Here is a 21,760-nt window from a genome sequence, read left to right as displayed (position 1 = left end):
TCGGTTGAATAACAAATATTTGTTGAGCGCTTAATGTATATGCCTTCCCTAGGCTCAGTTTGGTTTTTGTTTGTTTGTTTGTTTTCTTTTTTAAGAAATAAAAGCATTTAAGACATGGTGTCTTATCTTTCAGAAGCTTCTAGCTTAGCTTGAGTGCATTAAAAATCCAATGGATGTATAAACCATGGTATTGACTTTAAGTTCAAATCAGAGAGAGATCTGCCTGGATTGTGCTTTAGTTGGGATACTTTCAAAGAAGGGTTAGTATTTAATCCAGCCCTTTAAAAGAGCCCCACTGTGTCATTTAGCCCCTAATGCAAATGACAACCAGTGACCTTTTTGTCCTTTCCTTCAGGTTGGTGTAGTCCCTCATCTGTGCACAGGACTGCTCCTGAGGAATCGGGGCTGCACTTTAACCCTCCTTTTTACCTGAAGCCAGGCTTCCTTGTACCTGAACAAAGTACAAGTGATGCAAGTGAATGACCCGTTCACTGTATCACTGTGCAATGAACACCTCCCCTGCCTCCTTTTGAAGAGTAGAGAATGGAGAAATAGATTTCTCCAGAGAAAGAGAGCAGGGGAGATGTCAGGGAATAGCATGAGTAAGAAAAAAGATGAAAATTAGTATGTTTAATTCAGTGTGTAATATGGAGACAAGTTAAGGATGGTAAAAGGTAATGTGTTGGCAAAGAATGGGAAATGCTGCTTTTCCTTTCTTTCCCTCACCCTTTCTAATAGGTAATGTTTTCACTCAAAAATATTAACTGAACAGCTTTCTGTTTACTCGTTCCAAACCTAATTATTATGAAAACGATGTCAATTTGTCTGTATGACATCTGTTCTATAGATAATAGCATAGCACAGAAGAATACCAATGCTCATGGAAGCATTTCTTCCTTATTAATACGTTCTTGCTAATCACAGAAGTCAATGTTATACATTCAAACTAAATGTTGGGAGAATACATCTAAGTATATTATTAATATTTGGGAACTACTTTATTATATTAGATATTAATATAAGCATTTTGTCAGAAACAAGCCATCTGGTTAAACAAGACTTAACCTCAATATAATTTCTTTATTGATAACATTTTTCCCCAGTTACAAAAATAGTGTATACTCTTTGGGGAATAATTTGAGTAATAGAGAATTCCATTAAGAAAAGGAAAATCATTCACAAACTACCCCCAGGAGTCTTAATATTTGGGTGAGTTAATTTTTAATTTTTAATGGTTATCATGTGTATAGAGTTACATATTTTGCCTTTCAAAGTAATTTATCATTATATTAACACACGCCTTTTTAAAAAGCTATCTCTCTATCTCTCTAAATCCTAAAGCACCTTTTTGGCCACATAATGCATATGGGTCGTTGTGAATCTCCCTAGCTTGTCCCCTTGAGTACCATTTACGTGTGTTCTCATGTTATAGAGGGACTTCTCAACTATTTTGATTTTTTTTTTTCCATGCACAAGGAGATCGTTATCAGTTTATTTCTATTTCTGTACTGGCCCCTAAATGTAGCAGTTCCTTCCATTGTAATGCTGCCTTCCCCCTGGCTTAAAGTCAGTCTGGGAAATCTGACTCAGATATATATCCAGGAAAGGTGGAAATCAAACTCACATGCATGATCAAAATCTGTTGAGTGCATGCTTATGGGAGGCAAGTATTGTTGGTGCCTAGCACCATATTTGGTATATGGCTTTATGTCATGATTACAGGCCATAACGGGACAATTTTGACTAAAAAATGAATATGTTCTATAAAATGTAAGTTTCTGAGCATCGTATACACTCCTGATTACTTATTAAAATAGAATTGTTATTCTTGTCTAGAGAAATGCACACAGAATCTTAATTCATTTTGTCACAAAGGGGTTTGATTATATCAGATAGTGGCTTCATCTAGAAAACTTTTATCATCATCACCATCACCACCATCATCATCATCATCATAGCTAAAATGTATTCAGTGTTTAGGGGGCAGCTGGCACAATGACTGAAGTATTTATGCATTATCACACTCATATTGCACAACTCCCCAAGTTGTCACTGTTATTACCCCCAGTATACACATGGGGAAGCAGGGTCATGTGGCTAACACATATGCAGAGTTAGGATTTAAGGCTGGATTTGCCTTTAATCTCATGCTTTCAAAACTACCCTACACTTTAAGTAAAGTAAAAACTAATAAATAAACGAGGAAGAGATAAGACAAAACTGTGAATGAGCTACAAATATTGAAATTGCCTTTCAGCTAGTAAATAAAAATAAACCAGTGTGGTACCTACTCTCCAAGATGGTTCCAAATATACGTGCATGTTGCTCTTCCCATGAAGAGGTGCTGCATGTATCCCCTCCCCTTGAGTCTGGCCTGAATCTGATGACTTTATAAATATAATTCAGGGCAGTTGACATTCTGTGGCTTCAGAACCTAGGCATGAAGAAGGCCCGGCAGGGTTGATTGATTTTTGATGAGTGCCAATGTAATTCAACAGGGAACAAATGATCTTTCAACAAATAGTGTTGGAATGACTGGAGAGCCACATGCAAAAGAATGAAGTTGGACCCCAGCCTCATGCCTTATAGAAGAATGAACTCAGAATGGATTATGGAACTAGATGTAAGGACTCACACTGTAAAACTCTTAGAAGACATAGAAACAGATAAATATTCACGGGCTTGGGCTGGGCAGTGGTTTCTTAGTCGTGACACCCAACACACAAGTGACAAAAAGAGAAAAAGGGATAATTTGGACTCCTTCAAAATTAAAAGCTTTTGGTTACAAACAATACCATCGAGAAAATGCAAAGACAACCCACAGAATGGGAGAAAACATTTGCAAATCACCTGTCTGATAATGGACTTGCATCCAGAATATAAAAAAGACACTTAACATTCAATAATAAAAAGACAAGCTAATTTTCAAAATGAACAAAGGGTTTGAATAGACATTTTCCCTGAGAATATATACAAATGGACAATAAGCACATGCAAACGTGCTTAATACCATTAATCATCAGGAAAATGCAAATCAAAACCACAGCGAGACACAACACCCACTAGGATGGTCCTAATGAAAAAGAATGGATGATAACAAATGTCAGCCAGGAGGTAGAGAAATTGGACCCCTCGCACGTTACTGGTGGGAATGAAAGTGGTGCAGCCACTAGGACAACAGTCGGGCAGTTTTCCAGAAAGTGAAACGGAGCTACCACCTGACTCAGCGACTCCACTGCTAGATGTGTATCCAAGAGAAATGAAAACATGTCTCTGCACAAAAACTTGTGTGTGGATGTTCACAACAGCATTATTCATAAGAACCCAAAATGGAAACAATCCAGATTCCATCAACTGATGAATGGATAAACAGAATATAGTCTATCCAAAAAAAAAAAAGAAGAAGAAGAAGAAGAAGAAGAAGAAGAAGAAGAAGAAGAAGAAGAATATAGTCTATCCATACAATGGAATATTATTTGGCAATAGTAATTGTGGAAGGGATGGAAATACTAATACATGCTACAGCATGCATGAATCTTGAAAACATATTAAATGAAATATAATTGGGGGATAGCTTGCTATCTAGCAAAACATCATTGGAATAAGTGGTAAGCCAAACTCTTGCCTTAACACTAGGACAACGTATTAGTAGTAAAATCAGGGCGCTTGGCTGGCTCATCCAGTTAAGCCACTGACTCTTGATTTCAGCTCAGGTCATGGTCTCACAGTTCATGAGTTCCAGCCCTGCATTGGGCTGTGTGCTGACAGTGTGGAACCTGCTTGGGATTCTCTCGTCCTCTAGCTCTGCCCTTCCCCTGCTCATTCTCTCTCTCTCTCTCTCTCTCTCTCTCTCTCAAAATAAACAGTAAAAAAAATCCCATGAAAGGCTTTATCTTAAAGAGAGGAACCTGTATAGGGACATTAGTTGATTTTAAAGAGAAATGAGGAAGAACTAAGGCTGGTGGGGTATGTTTTAAATGGCAAGCTGAACCAGTGCGGGCAGACCAGCCAACAGTCTCTTTTCTAAAGCTCATATTGGCGACAGCGGCTCACCAGTCACTTGTCCAGAGGCCACTGGCTACTTAGCAGGAGCTCTAGAGGCCTGGCAGGTCATGTTTCAGGCCACTGGCTACTTAGCAGGAGCTCTAGAGGCCTGGCAGGTCATGTTTCTGGTTACAAGAAGTGACACAAGTAAACCCTATCCACTTGTCCTCTCCACACCCTGAAAGGAAAATTGTGGAGCTAAAAGGGGACAGAGTGGTATAAAGAGAGAGAAAAGCCAGGCATCTGCAGATGTGTCATAAATGGAGAGCATTGGTAGGGCAGGAACTCTAGATTCACCTCATCTCCACACAGGTTTTATAGGTTAGTTTTTGTTGTTGTTGTTGTTGGTCTGTATTTCTTTTCATAGTTTGACTAGAGTCAGGGACTATATGGTCATATTCCACAGAATTTAGGAATCCATGTTAAATCAAACCTTCTGTATCAGATAATGGCTTGGCAAGAATTATATTTAATCTAGATTATGTCTTTTTTTTGTTTATTTATTTATTTTTGAGAGAGAGAGAGCAGGGGAGGGGCAGAGAGATAGGGAGACAGAGGATTGGAAGCAGGCTCTGCACTGACAGCAGAGAATTTGACATGGGGCTTGAACCCATGAACTGAGATCATGACCTGAGCTGAAGTCTGACGCTTAACCTGACTGAGCCACCCAGGTGCCCCTAGATTAGGTCTTTTTAAAAAAAATAAATATGACAGGTAATATTGTGCTAATTTAAAGTGTGTAGTGTGTTACTTTAGTACATTTATATATCATAATATGATTACAGACATAGTGATATTTGTCATACTACATAATTCTAGTATAATACTATTGTCTATATTCATTATACAGTGCATTAGCTCTCTATGACTTATTTACTACTTGTTACAAGTTTGTACCCTTAAATAGCATCAGTCTTATCCATCTCCCCCCACCCAATCCCCTGGTGAACCACCCTTTTATGCTCTCTTTTTTATAGATTTCACTTTTTAGATTCCACATACAAGTTATATTATTCAATACTTGTCTTCCTTTGTCTGACTTACCTCACTTAGCATAATGTACTAAAGGTCCATCCTTGAGTACATTGTTGTTGCAAATGGGAGGATATCTACCTTTCTCATAGCTAAATACTATTCCATTGTATATATGTACCCCATCTTTTTTATCTGTTCATGTCTTGTTGGTCATTTGGGTTGTTTTCATAACTTAGCTATTGTAAATAATGCTGTGGTAAACATGAGAGGGAAGATATTTGTTCAAAATCCTGTTTTCATTTCCTTTGAATATATACCCAGAAGTGGAATTGATGAATTATAACGTTGATCTATTTTTAAATTTTTGAGGAACCTCCATATTGTTTTCCATACCAGTTGGACCCATTTTCATTCCCACCAACAATATAAAAGGGTTCCCTTTTCATCACATCCTCACTACCACCTGTTGTCTCCTGTCTCTTTGGCGATAGCTAAAGGGGTCGTTTTTAATACTCTAGGGTAAAGATGTACAGTAAGGGAATGCATAGACATGAGCTTTATTTATTCACTCAGCGTACACTTTTTGAGGATCTTTTATATTAGGAAACAACCATGAACCACATAGACAAGGACACTCATCTCAAAAAACTTAGGTGAGTGGATGATTACCCTAGGACTCCAAAGGCCTTGCAGGGAATTATGGGAGTCTTTCACAGTGGCACATGGTCCAGATCTGTGGGATCAGAGAAGACTTCTTAGAGGAAATGATGTCTAAAACTGGAAAACTGAGGAGACTAGCTTTCCTCTCTTTTCATGCCACAATATCTTACTTGAGAGCCAAAATAAATGAAGAAATGATGGCATTCCTAATTTGGACATGCACGTGAGCCCTTCAGGGATCTTTTCTAGATTCCTTTTGAATCTAGATGTCCTTTTGAAAAGATGTCCTTTTCATCTTCTTCGAAGGGCTTGGTCATTAAAATATTAGACATAATTCTTATTGCTCATCCCAACTCAGCTGTTACTAACCCTGGGAAGGCAGCCCAGGAGCTTTTTCTAAGGATGGATTGAAACACAGAAGAGGATTGACTTGGGAAAAGGTCTAAATAAAAAGATTTTTTCAAGATTTTGTTACATGCTGAGCAAGAAGGTTTTTTTTATGAGTTCTGTTAGATGCTAATAGCTTTTATAAATACTCTTAATATAAAAGCATACACTTATATACGTGGAACTTCTCTTTCCAAAGATTTTTGATGATGATAGCAATTCAAGGAAGGATGTAGAATAGGCATTATCTTCCTTATTTAATATGGGGGCACAGAAGCAGTGAGAAACTACGTCATTAGTTTGTGGCAGAGCTGTGCGGGGCCCCCCAATCCTGTGCCCTGCCATGGCTTTCATATGATAGGACTCTGAAGAATCTGCTGCAGACTGGAGGGGGCACCAAGGAGTTTCCCTTGTCATTTCATAGCTGTGGGGCACAAGTTCATCCTGCGTGGGGTAGGCATGTAGGCACAATGACTGGTTAAGTAGTGTAACCCTTGGGATATACCTTGCCTTTTTGTACTATAAAACTGTTTTATTCACACTCATATATGATTCTCACAATCATGGGTGAAGATAGCATTATACTCTCGAGGAAAAGGATGCTGAACCAAGCAAAGTGGCTTGTTTTACATCTTACAGCTAAGTGATTCTGAATAAACGGAAGTCTTCAAATTGCTAGCCTGGTGTCCTTTCCACAACAGATTGGGGCTCCAAGTCTGAAAAGCATGGAAAATGCACATCCTATGAATGGACATTCAGGTATGGAGGTTCAGTTACCCCCAAAGGAAATGATTTATAAACATGTATCATGTGCTTCTTTGCATGACCTTAATCAAATTTCCTACCCACAACACTGAATGCTGCCATACAATTTTTTCTCATTTGGATGCAAATTATGTTTTGTAAATTCAGATATAATTGACACATAATATTGTATTAGAGAAATACATTTTTCTCGAGTGGATGAAGAAGGGGTTGGATTACAGTGGTCTCTAAGGTTTCTTCCTGCTCTAGAATGAAATGGTACAATTTGTGTTGCATATTATTGTTAGTTTGAAAAGAAATGAGGATTTTTGAAAGAAAGATGTAGAAGACAGGAAATTTATCAGAAATAGTTTTAAAGAGGAAAATGACACAATGATTTTGGCATTTTATGGAGTTCCATTTTTCATTGAACAAAGTGTTATGGGCACTATTGGACCCTACCCTATTGGACCTTATAGTTGAATAGGGGAGGTAGTCTTGAATCTGGTAATCACATAGACTTTACAGGGAACGATGAGATGACCTAACGGAGACCTGAGAATAGCCGAGATACAAAGGATAAGGAGTCAAACAAGCTTAAGGAGTAGAAGAGTGACAGGGAAAAGTAGCAGAGAGCATTCCAACTGCAAGAATAACATATTCAAAGGTCCTGTGGTAGATGGAGTATGATATGTTTGAGGAGCTATAATAAGACTCTCTCTGAAGCAGACAGAGGTCAGAGGTGAAAATGGTCTGAAGGGCATACACGGGAAGGATCGGGCATGCATTAGAGACCATATAAACGATTTCAATCTTTAATTTAAAAGCAACGAGAAACCTTTGAAGTGTGTCTTCAACAGCAGTAGGACATTATCAGGTTTGAGTTTTAAAAAGATAATTTTAATTGCTGTGTTTGGACTTAGATGCTTGAGGCTGGGTTGAGAACAAGAGTGAGTACATAGTAGAGTCTAATTAAAAAACGACTTAATTAGGTTAAAGGTGTTGGTGTTTGGGCTAAGGAAATGGCAGCGTCAGAGAAGGGAAGAGCTAGACATACACGAGCATGATTTGGGACATAAAGTTCACAATTTATACTGACTGGGTGGGTGGATGCCACCTTTTTTCCTGGTGGGATGACGGAAGCACCACTGGCACAGGACCAGGTTTGGGAGAAGAACAGGAGTTCAGTTCTGGGCTTGTTGGTTTTGAGGTATCTTTGAAAGGTCTGTGTGGATACAAAGGTCTGGAGTTGGGAATGTCGGCCTGATCTAGAGACATAAATTTGGGAATCCTGGGGGGCGTGGATGGCAGTTAAAGCCTTTCCCTGAGTGACTATGGAATGAGAAAAGAGGTATTTGGAGGAACTGAATCTCAAGATATTCCAGCCTTCAAAGTCCAGGGAGATGAGGAGCCAACGCAAAGGTAGCTGAGAAAGAGGTAAGAGCTGAGAAAGAGCTGAGAACAGAGGGACGGGACAGGAGGGAAAGCAGGAGAGCGTGATGCCCTTCTGGACGAGGGAAATGGTCAGTAGCATCTAATGCCATGCTATTAACATCAACCAAAATGGGGACCTACAAGGTGCCCATCATGTGTGGATGCAAGGGAGAATGCTGTGGCCCCGTGGGAGCTATTTCGGAGTGTAGTGAGGACAGAAGTGAGGGGAGTTGGAGGATGCTGGAGAAGGAGGTGTGAGAAACAGTTTCTGTGGGGAGAGGATGTTGTGAAGGAACGGCTGACGTCAGTTTGGTCTACTGTAACAAAAACCGTAGACTGGGTGACTTAATAGACTCATGTCTCACAGCTGGGAGGCAGGGAAGTCAAGACCAAGGCACCAGCAGTTCTGCTGTCTGGTGAGAGTCCGCTCCTTGGTGTGCAGATGGTCTCCTGTTGCCTCACCAAGAAAGAAGGGGGAAGCAGACTCTGTCTCTTCTTGCAAGGGCAGTAATCCCATCATGGGGGCTCCACCCTCATGAAATAATGACTTCCCAAAGGTTCCAGCTCCCAGTGCCATCACACTGGGCATTATCATGCCAATATGTGAATTTTGAGGGAACACAAATGTTCGGTCTCCAGCGGTCATCTTATTGGCTCAATGATTTGGGAAACCGAATACTTGCTTTAGGAAAGAAATACTAGCCTTTTTAGAAAGGTGGGATGGGGCTTGGTCAGTAAATTATAACTCCTTTTCAAGGTGGCTAAACTGCATGCCATATGCTAATGTGGGCTTTAGATTACATATCCAGTTTTTTCCCATTTTTCTTTTCTTTTTTTTTTTAATATATTTTTTAAGTAATCTCTACACCCAACGTGGGGCTTGAACTTATAAGCCTGAGGTCAAGAGTCAACATGCTCTACTAATGCAGCCAGCCAGGCACACCACCAGTCTATTTTTTTTTAAGAGAGAAAGAGAGTGTGTGCATGAGTAAGGGAGGGGCAGAGAGAGAGAGAGAGAGAGGGAGCATCCCAAACAGGCCCCATACCCAGCAAGGAGCCCAACGCGGGGCCCGATCCCACCACCCTGGGATCATGACCTAAGCTAAAATCAAAAGTCAGAGGCTCAACCAACTGAGACACTCAGCATCCCCCCCACCTTTTTTTTTCTTAATTACCAAGAGACAATGCACCTTATTCAGTCCTGAAGCAGAACCTTCTCTTAGAAGTTACATCTGTAACAGCACACGACAGCCACATCTGTCTGTCTAATAACTTTGCTGTGATACGTCACAGAAGCCTGTGATACAGGATTTCAAATGAACTACTTTCCTTCCGTGTAGGTTTATTTTTCTTCCCTTCCTTCCTCCCAGGCTGATGAGCCCTGAAAACACACTCCTGCAACCCAGGGAAGAGGAGGGGGTCAAGTATGAGCGCACCTTCATGGCGTCTGAATTCCTGGACTGGCTGGTGCAGGAAGGCGAGGCCACCACAAGGAAGGAGGCCGAGCAGCTGTGTCACCGGCTCATGGAGCACGGCATCATACAGCATGGTGAGCACATGGGTCAGCTCTTGCCAAGGTAACAGACAACCCGGAGACCTTGTGACTTTTACAACAACAAGCATTTATTTCTCACTCGTGGGTCTGTAAGTCAGCTGTGCCTCTGCATGGGGTTGGGGTCGGCTCGGCTTGTCTCCAAACTGGGCTCAAGTTCAGCTGGGCTGGCCCTGCGTTCTCATTCTGGGACCCCTGCTGAAGGAACATCTACTCTTTGGGATATATTGTTTTCATAGAGGAGGGCAGAAGCTAAAGAGAGGAGGCAGATTCTTACAGTGTCTCCAAAAACTTCTGTTCGGATGTGATTTGACATCCCCAACTCCCACATCCAGTCGGCTACAGCAAGCCATCTGGTCCAGTCCAGATGGGAAGTTGATGCTTCTCACAAAGTTGGTTGCGAAGGGAGAATGAATATTTGCTGAACCACAGTACAAGCTGTGACAATGAAGAGGTGATCCAAAAGGCCTCGTAAAAGTTTCACTTTCTGTTTAGGGCTGAATCATAATGATGCCATATAACCTGTTGGTTAAGAACTATATTAGTTATCTATTGCTGCATAAGAAATTACTCCAGAAATTAAAGGTATAAAACAATAATAAGTGTTTGTTACCTCGTAGAGTTCCTTTGGGTCAGGAAGTCGGGAGAGGCTTAGCTGGGTGGTTCTGGGTTGGGAGTCTCTTGTGAGGTTGTGGTCAAGATGTTGGTCAAGGGTTACAGTCATCCGAAGGTTTGACAGGCTACAGGTTGGCTTCCACGGTGGCTCACATGTGTGCCTAGCAAGTTGGTGCGGGAAGTTGGCAGAAAGTTCCAGTCCAATGTGTATGGACTTCTTCATGAGGCTGCTTGAAAATTCTCATGACATGGCAGCCCGGCTTCTTGCAGAAGGAGTGATCTAAGAGAGTGCAAGACAGAAACCACAGTGCCTTCCAAGTGAGCCTTGGAAGTCACACACTGTCATTTCTTCAGTGCTCTGCTGGTTACCAGGTTAGCCCTATTCGGTGTGAGAGAAGACTGTCTAAGGGTGTGAATCTCAGGAGGCCAGAATCACTAGAGCCATCCTGGAGGCTGTCTCTCACAAAAACATAGGCTCTGGAATCCCAGCTGCACTAGTTACAGCTACTTGCCTTCTCTCATCTGTAAGATGGGGATATCTACACAGGCGATTGTAGGAGTAAATGGGGTAGATGTAAAGCACTCAGTTCAGTGTCCTGTTCTTAATAAGCACTCATTTAATGTATTAGCATAAAGTATAAGCTTTAAACAGTGAGGACAGGGCTAGGAACCAGACAGGCACATCAGCCTCCAACTCGCTATGAAAGGCAATACTTGAGTTATTCCTGCTGTGAACTCCCCTAGCCCTGCTTCTGTACAGGCCTAGGACTTCTATCCCAAGGTTAGGAATATAATAATGGAATTATAGAGATGAAAGGCACTTTCAAACTTAATTGGAGCAGGGTTTTACACCTGCAGATTGCAACCCTTTAGTGGGATGTGAGATAAACTTAGCCATTGCCAGCATTACTTCTACTTAAAGTATGGTCTGGGGACCCACAGTGTCACCCGGGAGCGTGGTAGAAACAGGGAATCTCTGATTCTACCAAGTGCTGCTGAATCTAGTCTACATTTTCACATGATCCCCAAGTGGTTTGAATGCACATTAATGTTTGAGATGCAGTGGACTGGATTTAACTAGAACAGAAAATATCAGAGCGTGTTTTATCTAGTGAGGTTATGCATTGCTTTGTAAAACTTTGATTTCAGCTAGATAGTTGTGTAAACATATGGACATATTCATGTGTGTATTGATTTGCCACATAAAAATTGTCACTGCGCACTGGCGTCAAGTATTTTGAAAGCCACTGACCTAGAGGCATTCCTTAGAGAGGCCCTCAAGCCACTGTTTTCCAGGATGGTTTCTCCTTGCAATGCTGCCACGATTGAACGCATAGCTGTTTGTTGATGGCCTCATATGTCTGCTGATGTGCTAAGCTCACTGACAGTAAGAAGCTGAATAGAGGGAAGAGTGCCAGTGTGGCCTCTGGCTTTAGACAGCTTAGTCTTGTTTGAACTAAAAGATGGATCTAAAAGCAATTAGCAAACAATAGAAGGTGTACTTTTTATTTGTCTGTTTTATACTCTGTGCTGGGCACTATTCTAATGATGTCACAAATATTAACTTATTTAAACAGGCAGATATTCTTTCTGTTATTTAAAAAAAATCTTTTTTAACATTTTAATTTATTTTTTATTTAAAAAAAATTTTTTTTTTAACATTTATTTTATTTTTGAGACAGAGACAGAGCATGAACAGGGGAGGGGCAGAGAGACAGGGACACACAGAATCAGAAGCAGGCTCCAGGCTCTGAGCTGTCAGCCCAGAGCCCGACGTGGGCTCGAACTCACGGACCGTGAGATCGTGACCTGAGCTGAAGTCGGACGCTTAACCGACTGAGCCACCCAGGCGCCCCATTTTAATTTATTTTTGAGAGACAGAGAGACAGAGCGTGAGCTGGGGAGGGACAGAGAGAGCGGGAGACACAGAATCCGAACCAGGCTCCAGGCTCTGAGCTGTTGGCAGCTCACAGCCACCAACTGTGAGATCATGACTTGAACTGAAGTCGGACGCCTAACCGACTGAGCCACCCAGGTGCCCCAGATATTCTTTTTGTTATTGTTGCTAAGTGTATTTTATTGTGGAAAGAGCACCTAACATGAAATCAATCTTCTTAACAAACTTCTAAGTGCACAATATAATATTGTTGACCATATGGCAGGTGTTCTTATTTTCTCCATTTTACAGGAAAGGAAACCAAACCACCAATAGATTAAATAGTTTGTCTGAGGCCACTCAGATAGTAAGGTCCAAATGGGTATTTGCCAGTAAGTGTGAACTCAGAGTTTTAGTTGGAGTGCGGGGCTTTCCACAGTGAAAAACAGTGCATTTGGGTTAGAGTTAGTTCTGTCGTCTTTGCTACAGACAGAAAACTTGGTGATACCAAGTTCCATACACAAATAACCTCTTACACTACAGTTCACTGGCTGATACTATAACATCTTCAGAGAGAGGACAGAGGATGCCACACATTGTTTCCAAATGATTCCAAAGAGTGAGCATTACACTTCAACTACGGTGTAATTTTGTGATGCTATAAACACAAACACCCTGAAGTTGCAATGTGAAGGATAAAATAAGGCATCACTGTTGGCAAATCTTAACCCCCAAAGTTTGCTTTCCGTGGTTTCAGGAGGATTGCATATTCTCTGTCTGTAGACATCCGAGTTTCCAAGGAAGTTCTAGTTTTCCTAATACAGCAATTCATTGCTAGATTACAGGTTCTAACTTTGAGTTATGAAAATATGGCTACCACGTATGTGTATGTTAGAGCTAATGACAAATGCCAGTTGGTGTCTTAAGCAAAGCTCTGAATTCTCTAGCTAATAATTAACTTCACAGGTTAAACATTAAAGAAGGTCAGACGTTAGGCTTTGAGCAGAAGGTTTCTAGATAAAGGTGGTTCCCTAGACTGAAACCAGTAGGCATAAAAATCAGGCCCACTTACAAAATTCTAACCATTTATGAAGGGTGAATGATGCTGTGTAATCCAGAAGGAACTTGTTAGATGCGTCATTAGCTTACAAGCATATGTATGTGTGTATGTGTGTCTGTGTTTATATACACACATGCAGGCATATATTTCCATATTTATACAAATGTATGTAAGTTGACCACATAGCTACATATTTATCCAGCTTTTCCATTTATTAAGGTTTACTGTATATCAGGCACCGGGCTAAATACTTTATAGATTTTAATATGTTGTATACTTAATATGTATGTGTTTCACACACAGGACACACACGTATATATATATAATCTTATTAAAATCTAGCAGCAATTCTGTGACATTGTTGTTATTAATATTATAGTTTTCCAGGGAAAAAAAGCGTAAGTTCAAAGCCTTTAAGGTATTTTCCCAAGGCTGCATAGCTAACGAGTAGCTACTAGGTGTTGTGCCTTATTCAGATGTTTTCCTTGGCCCAGGAGGTAGTAACTGGGTGTGGCCACCTACAGTGGGATGAACACTGTCTTGGGAGGGAGACAGACAGGAATTAGATCCCAGTGCCTCCATCTACTGAGTAGCCATGTTGACATCTCAATTCTTCCATTCTTTAGGTTTTTAGATTTGTGAAATTAGAATTCTATACCGTTGAAAGCTATGTTTTCATTTTGGGTGGGGGGGAGATCATATGACCACCCACATGTTCCAAAAGGACTCAACATATAGTTGGATTCATGGCTACAACTTATCAGAATGAAAGGACACAGAGAAGGATCATCCAGGGAAAAAGACACCTCAGATGTTATCGGGAGAAATCCAGACACAGCTTTCCTGTCCTCCCTCCCAGGGCCACACAGACCTGGCTCCTTCCTCCAGCAGGGACATATACTAACACATGTGCAGTGTCTCTGCCCAGGGGAGCCCATTTGAGAGTACGAGGCTTTTGTTGGGGGTTGCTCACGGAGGTACACTCTGCCTGCTTGGCCAGCCACAACTCTCAGCGTTGCAGACTCCCAGTAGGAAAACACGTATTCTCCATAAATCATAGTGTTTGTACAAACAACGTAGGCAGGCTGGCAGAGCAGAATTCAGGTCCCCAGGTGGGTGAAGTTGCCTTATCGTGAAGTTACCTAGGGAACCTTCCAAAAGGCAAGTTCCCAGATGCTAGTCACAGGCCAGGCCCCCAGGCGAGCCCTTCTGTATCAGGGCTGCTATGGTAACCCTCCTCCCCGCACAGAGCTGCCGTGGAGGTTACATAATAGCAGTTGGCCAAAGCTTCCCACAGGGCGTCTACGTCTTATGGCCCCCAAATGCCTGCTATGGTAGGCGATCTGGTCCATTGTAAATAACAGTTAGCATTTATAGAGCCCCTACCACGTGCCAGCCACTGTTGTAACCACTCTACTCATTTACTCACTTACTCCTCTCGAGTTAGGTATCATAATTATTCTCCTTTTAAAGATAAGGTTAAGAAACTTGCTGAAGACAAGAGCTAGTAAATGGTAGACTCAGCATTCAAATCCAGGCAATCTGGCTCTTCATCAGCAACGACGACTGAACACCGGTTATAAGCTCCACTAGGTGAGGGAGAAAATTCCTCAACTTGTATTGCGTCAGCTCACACGGCCTGGCACATGTCGTAACCATAAAAATTGCTGGTTCCTAAAATACACGATTCCCGTGCCCCAAACAATGACCAGGTGCCTGGAGATGTTTGTATAACCTTCGCAAAATGCCGCGAACGCGTTTCTCTACTCGCATAAAGTATCTCCCTCAACTGCCTTAGCTGCTCTCCAGCTCTCTTTTCCTTACATGGAGGGGGATAGAAAGCAGATAATCACACGGGTAAATTGTTCACAGCTGCAGCAGTTGACCCTGGATAATCAGGCTACTGCTGTTCTGTCCAGGCGTATAATTTCCTCTTTTAAAGATTTAGTCAGAGCTCTTCAACAATTTCAACACTTCATCAAGCCCTCTTTCTTTTTCTTTTGTTTTAAGAATATATTTATATAACATTTTGCAATTCCCAAAGTGGTTTTATGTATATTAGCCTTTTAATCCTCCCAGCTGCTCGGGGGTAGTTGTGATTATCCCATTCTGCAGCGGAAGACAGTAGCTGAGACGTTCGGTCTGACAGCCATGGAGAGAGAGCTTGGAACCTGCCACCCAGGAAGCTAGATGCCAGAGCCAGACAGGAATTAGCCCCATCTTACCAGTAATTACGATCACTGACAAGAGTTCAGCCTGAGCCTGGAATAGCCTGCCTAAAGAAAGGATGAAAGAGAGAGAGAGAGAGAGAGAGAGAAGGATGGGAGGAAGGGAAGAAAAATGGCCCTGATGATTGAGGCTGAAGGCAAGATTGCAACTGGCCCAAGACTGAGTGATACTTCGGAAAAGAAAAGTATTCTGACAGTTAGAACACTAAGGAGGACTTGCCCCAAGACTACTGCAATAGGAGTATTGCAGTGGTGAAGGGAGATGGGGCCAAACTCTGAATACTGTGAGGACAGAACAAAGGGGTCAGGAGATGGAAATTTATTAATAGGAGACATCAAGCGTAGAGGGATTCTTTTCTTTTTTCTCTTTTCATTTCTTTTCTTTTCTTTTGAGAGAGAGAGAGAAAGAGATGGGGAGAGGCAGAGGAGGAGAGAGAATCTTAAGCAGGCTCCATGCCCAGTGCGGAGGCTGACACGGGGCTCGATCTCCTAACAGTGAGATGATGACCTGAGCTGAAATCAGGAGTCAGACGCTTAATCGATTGAGCCACCCAGGCAGGCGCCCCTAAGGGGATTCTTGCTAAACCAGTTTAAGAGAATTCTTAAGGAAGGTAGGCCAAGGACTTGCAAGCAAAGATGGAAGAGGAGAAATTTGGTCAAATATCAAGAGTGATTGAATATCGAGGGTGGGAGGGGGTGGTTCTCACCAGACTGACTTAGGAGGATTCTTTAAGACTGGGCTGGGCAAGCCAAAGACAGGATGGGGGCCAAGGTCAAGGCCTAATAGAAAAGAGGGTTCAGGAGAATGTGACTATAGAGTCAGAAAAGGAGAGAGTCTCTGTCAATAGCAACCTACCATTGCTGGCCTACCCTCCCTTCCTGTCCATCAAGACTCTCCTACTCACGTTCTCTTACTTTTGGCCTTTGGTAACTTCTTGCTACCAACAAGAAGATTTTTGTATTACAGATGGCATCCAGTCAGTATCTTCATTTTTCTTTACCCTTAACTAGAATGTTCAGTGCTTTGAGTACAGAGAATTGGTTTTCTCTCTCTGTGTCCCCAGTAGCTTGGCATTGGTATATTGACTATTCAGAAAAAAAAGAAAGAAAGAAAGAAAGAAAGAAAGAAAGAAAGAAAGAAAGAAAGAAAGAAAGAAAGAAAGTGTTAAATGAATGGATGGCGGTAGTGACCACTTATTGAAACCTTACCATTTGCTGGGCACAGTGCTGAGTATTTATACCAGCTAGCGTTCTTTCAGTATAAGCAGCCCCAATCATTATTTGCTTTAAACATAGGCAGAGCTAGCTGACAGTTAAAGGAAACATTGAAAAACCAGATGCCTGGAGAAGTACTAGAGCAGCTCTTGGGGATCCACTTGCCAGGAACTAGTGACGAAAGGGCCATCCCTTCCAGCCACCTAGAGCCAGGAAATTAGCTCCGTGCTAAACCCTAGGGAGTGACTGATTGGCTGAACCTGGGTCACCTGCCCACGTCTTGACCCTAGATGGGCAGAACCCTTTGACTGACAGACTCACCAGGTAGGGGAGGGATGCTTTAAGTAGGCACAAGTGATAGACTGTTCTTTACTGGTGTTAGTTCATTTCATCCTCTACCCTCAGATCAGTGCACTTGGTATTGTTATTCCTGTTGTTTTAGATGACAGTATACAGTATTTGGCACTAGTATAATCATTCTTAGCTCTTTCATGTTAAACTTTGAATAGGAACAAAAATACTGCTTGGAGAGAATATTTTCTCAGTCCACTTTCAATAATTAATTTCAAGCACAATCTTTATCAACAGCCATCGTCTAATAAAATTGTTTTACCTTCTCAATTTAGAATCTCTGGGAATTATCCCACTGTGCCTTCTGATATGCTTTGGCTCCGTTTCACTTTTTATTGTAGCTGAATCCAAAGCAAGAAGAAACGTGTACACAGCCATAATGTTGTTGCAGTGTAAACATAAGGGAGCAAGGTTGCTTGGGAAAGTCAAGGGCTGATGCATTGGCACACATTGAAGTGTTGATTTTGGTTAAAGGAAAACAGGTCTTGTAGCTACACCAGGACTTAACTATTAGAAAGTGTGAAGGGAATAAGAGATACCTTAGCTCATGTAATCTTCCAAAAGAGTGCAATGCATAAGGAACAGAGGCCTTTTGTCGACAGTGTCGGAAATGTAAACATTTCAGTCTTTAGTTGACATTAGTATAACTTGTCAGGTCTACAGACACTGATCTAGCTACAGGCAGCATTTGGCTCTGAAGCATGCACTCCTACCAACTCCTGCCTTGCTCCTGACGGCTTGTTGTCCAGTGTCCCAGCTGTACATAGTCCTCAGTTTATCCAAATGCAGCATTTCTTTAACAACACGAGGAAGTCTTAGAGGCACACAATCTCTGTGCAGTTGAAGTGTATGGAAACTATGCAGTCTTGTATTAAGTACTACTCAGTTAGGTGTTGTGTGGCAGTTTAAGGACTCAGCTGGTTTTCAGTGGTCATTTTTAGTGGGACGTGTAGACGAGCGTCTCAGGTATAGTAGAAACACGTATCAGGGTGGAATGGACAATTCAGATTTTGGATCAGGATATGACTCTTCTCTCTCCCGCTGGTCAGGAAACTGTGGTGTTAAGTCCTGGCTACTGATGGACACAAGTTTGACCACAGCCCTCCAGGCAGGGTGGAGGCAGGTGGGACAGAAAGTTAAGAGGCTCTCCTTTAAGGAGTGAAATCTCTCCATTCTCTTTTACATCACAGACCATTCTTGTAGCTCTAGAAAGTCCCCAACTTGCCGCCTCTGGCTCTAGATTCTCAGCCACTCACGCTAACTCACTTCTCTTAGCTGAGGGTCCCCTCTCAGACAGTCTGTCTGGATTGTCTTTTGGGTTCGGACCTACAGCTCCTCCTCATCGTTCCCTCCTCCCCTCTTCCACCAGGATTGGCCAAACAAGCTGAAGCATATTAGTACCCTGGAGTGATTGCTAGGTGTAAAACTGACCATTTGGTCAACTCTGATTGGTGTGACTATGCAACAGGATTAAGTTAAAAATTAAAGAAGGAGTTATACACACACACACACACACACACACACACACACACACACACATACATATCCAGATTGCAGTTGGGAAAATATGTGTTAATTAATATTCATAACCAATTTTAATCTAATTTGGAGAATAATGTTTTTATAGAGTTATTTAAAAAGTTATTTTATTTTATTTAATGTTTATTTCTGAGAGAGAGTGCGAGTGGGGGAGGGACAAAGAGAGAGGGGGGAGATGCAGAATCTGAAGCAGGCTCCAGGCTCTGAGCTGTCAGCATAGACCCCGATGCAGGGCTCAAACCCATGAACCGTGAGATCACTACCTGAGCCGAAGTCAGATGCTTAACTGACTGAGCCACCCAGGTGCTCCTATATAAGTTATTTTAAAATTGACATAAAATTCTAAAGGCTCTAACATTTTATCTAGCTTTTTTCTCTAAAAAGCTCTCCTTCACTTTCTTCTCTGTCCCAGTGATGACATTGGACCCAGTAAGGAGGCCCCCCCAACCCCTCACCGCTCCTTCTATCCATTTTATTGTAGCCACTCCTTTGGCTCCTGCCCAGGTTTCAGTGTGGTTGGAAATTACCAAAGCCACCATGTCCAGGGAGAAGGGGAAGGTGCTGGTTTTTAACCACTGGCTCATTCCCGTCTCTCTGAGGTCCTCTTTTTTTTTTAAATATAATTTATTGTCAAATTGGCTTCCATACAACACCCAGTGCTCATTCCAACAAGTGCCCTCCTCAATACCCGTTGCCCACTTTCCCCTTTCCCCCACCCCCCATCCACCCTCAGTTTGTTCTCTGTATTTAACAGTCTCTTATGGTTTGCCTCCCACCCTCTCTGTTTGTAACCTTTTTTTCCCCCTTCCCTTCCCCCATGGTCTTCTGTTAAGTTTCTCAAGATCCATATATGAGTGAAAACATATGCTATCTGTTTTTGTCTGACTGACTCATTTCACTTAGCATAATACCCTCCAGTTCCATCCACGTTGCTACATATGGCAGGACTTCTGAAGTCCTCTTTGACAGTTGCTGAGAGCATAATCTCGAGCAGGGATTCCTATCAAGTCGGAACATAATGTGCTTCCTCATCAAAATGAAGGAAATAGGATGGGGGACATAGTGTGAAGGGGAAAAAGACTGCGGTAAGAACAACCCTCGATTCTTTGGCTATCAGAAGCTCGGGATAAGAGTTACCTTCTATGACAGATAGCTCTCAAAGTGTTACACTTAAAGGGATGAACTTGTTCGGTGCTTAGCTGGTCTGTTCCTATGGAAAACCAGCCCCTACTCTAGACCCATCGTGCTTCCAATGGAAACATGATGTGAGCCACAAATGCAAACCATAGATATACTTTTAACTTTTCTCATGGCCACAGTAAAAACAGTAGAGGCGGGTGAAATTCATCTCAGTAATTAATATATTTTAACTCACTGTCTCCAAAATACCACTTCAAAATGTAATCAACATGAAAAATACCAGTCAGCTATTTTATGTTCTTATTTTTCATACTCAATATTTTAAGATCCAGTGCAGATTTTACACTTACAGCTCATCTCAATTCGGACTCGCCACCCCTCAAGGCTTGGCAGCCACATGTGACCTGTGGCTGCTATTCTGGAGAGCCTCCCTCTAGACCTTTTTGAAACCAGTGCAGGGCAGGGTGATATCCTGGTGAGTGTGTATGTCATTTTTCAGTCCCTCATTTCAGAGATCTTTGTCTGTGGCTGAATTCCTGAATGTTTGTGTTAAAGAAGCACCTTGTTACCTATACTTTGCAGTGTTGGTTTGGACACCCCCATAAAGCTGGGTGCCAGCGACACAAATTTCTGGAATGGTGACGACAATTCTCCCTTCCCCAGCACACTGATTTCACAATCATATTTTCTTTCACCTCTGTTTTTTTAATATTCCCTTTGATTTTTAAATATTTCCACAAGTCAGAAATTGTTGACTGCCATCACTTAGACTGGTTCTCTCATTACTCAGAAAGGGCTTATCCAGTATATAACCCAAAGTTCTGGAGCACTTTCTTAAATTTCTGCTCTTCATTGTGGGATCCTTTGGATTTTTGCTGACAGCAGAACAATATTATTAATGGTGCATTGGCGTTATTGTGACCTTTCAGACATCTATGTGTCCCTGTATGTTTATTAACTTCACTTGTGTTGGTTAAAAGATGAAGTTACTGTAATTTCTTTTCCACAAATGTAAAAATTGAGGCCGAGGGACTGTCCATAACCAGTTCAATCACAGGGGAGTCAGAGATGAGTTGCTGGAAGGCATATCTTTTGTCTGTGTGACTTTATGTCTTATCCCTCTTGGCCTCTGAATCAAGCATCGTTTGTTACAAGGTGTGGGCTGCAAATAAACAGAAAGCATTTGTTTTTTGAGCTTTTAATTTCATGTCTCTAAGCCTGGGTTTGGAACAGCATCAGGATTCTGTTTTGCCGCAAATAACAGCAAATGTAGTAATGACGGGCTTGAATAGAGCAGTTCCTGGAACAGCTCAGGCAGCAAGCTGTTCCAGGTGGAGAATCCTGGGCTGGTAAGAGGTGGATATAGCCCCATCCATCTCTGTGTGGCCCTTCCTAATGGATGCCAGGCCTCAAGTCTGCACTGTGGGCAGGAAGAAGATAGAATGGCCGAGAGCTGTCACCTAGCAAGACTGCTTTTCTTTAGGAAAGGTTGCCTTTCCCAGGGAATTATACCTATATCACATGGGCCAGAACTATGTCACATGGTCACCCCTTGGTGGAAGGCAATCAGTGAACTAATGCTTTTACCCAGGCACACTGCTACCCTGAGCAAATAATAAAGGCGGAAGAAAGAGAGAATGTGTTTTGGACAGCAGCCAGCATTGTCATCCACAAGGACAAATGTCTTTATCATTAAGTGACTATGGGATCTTCCCTGTGAAACATGGGCTTCCAAGGAATAGTTTTCTTCTTTTGTCCACACACGGAGTTCCTTATTGCTCTAAGTGATATTTGAAACAGAAGGGAACCGAGGTTAATGTCTTAGTTTGGACCACTGCACCGTGATTATCTTAACATTAGGGGGCTTCTGGGGTGAATGGGAATTGTCTGTATTATATTTTGCTGCCTTTCTATGAATCTAAAATGATTTCAAAATATAA

At 41.9% G+C, this 21,760-nt stretch overlaps 1 protein-coding gene across 1 annotated transcript in view; it reads left to right on the top strand.

Annotated features, from left to right (window-relative positions):
- The window catches only part of DEPTOR (DEP domain containing MTOR interacting protein), a 136,639-nt gene that overhangs the window by 59,618 nt on the left and 55,261 nt on the right, over positions 1 to 21,760 (top strand). The window contains exon 4 of the mRNA XM_025922801.2: positions 9,615 to 9,793. Within this exon, the coding sequence (XP_025778586.2) occupies positions 9,615 to 9,793 (179 nt within the window). The remainder of the gene's footprint in view (positions 1 to 9,614; positions 9,794 to 21,760) is intronic.

Source organism: Puma concolor, chromosome F2 (genome assembly GCF_028749965.1).
Source record: "Puma concolor isolate L17-30 chromosome F2, mPumCon1.1.hap2, whole genome shotgun sequence".
NCBI classification, from domain to species: domain Eukaryota; kingdom Metazoa; phylum Chordata; class Mammalia; order Carnivora; family Felidae; genus Puma; species Puma concolor.
Note: the sequence above shows the minus strand (reverse complement) of the source record. Positions and strands in the feature narration are given on the sequence as shown.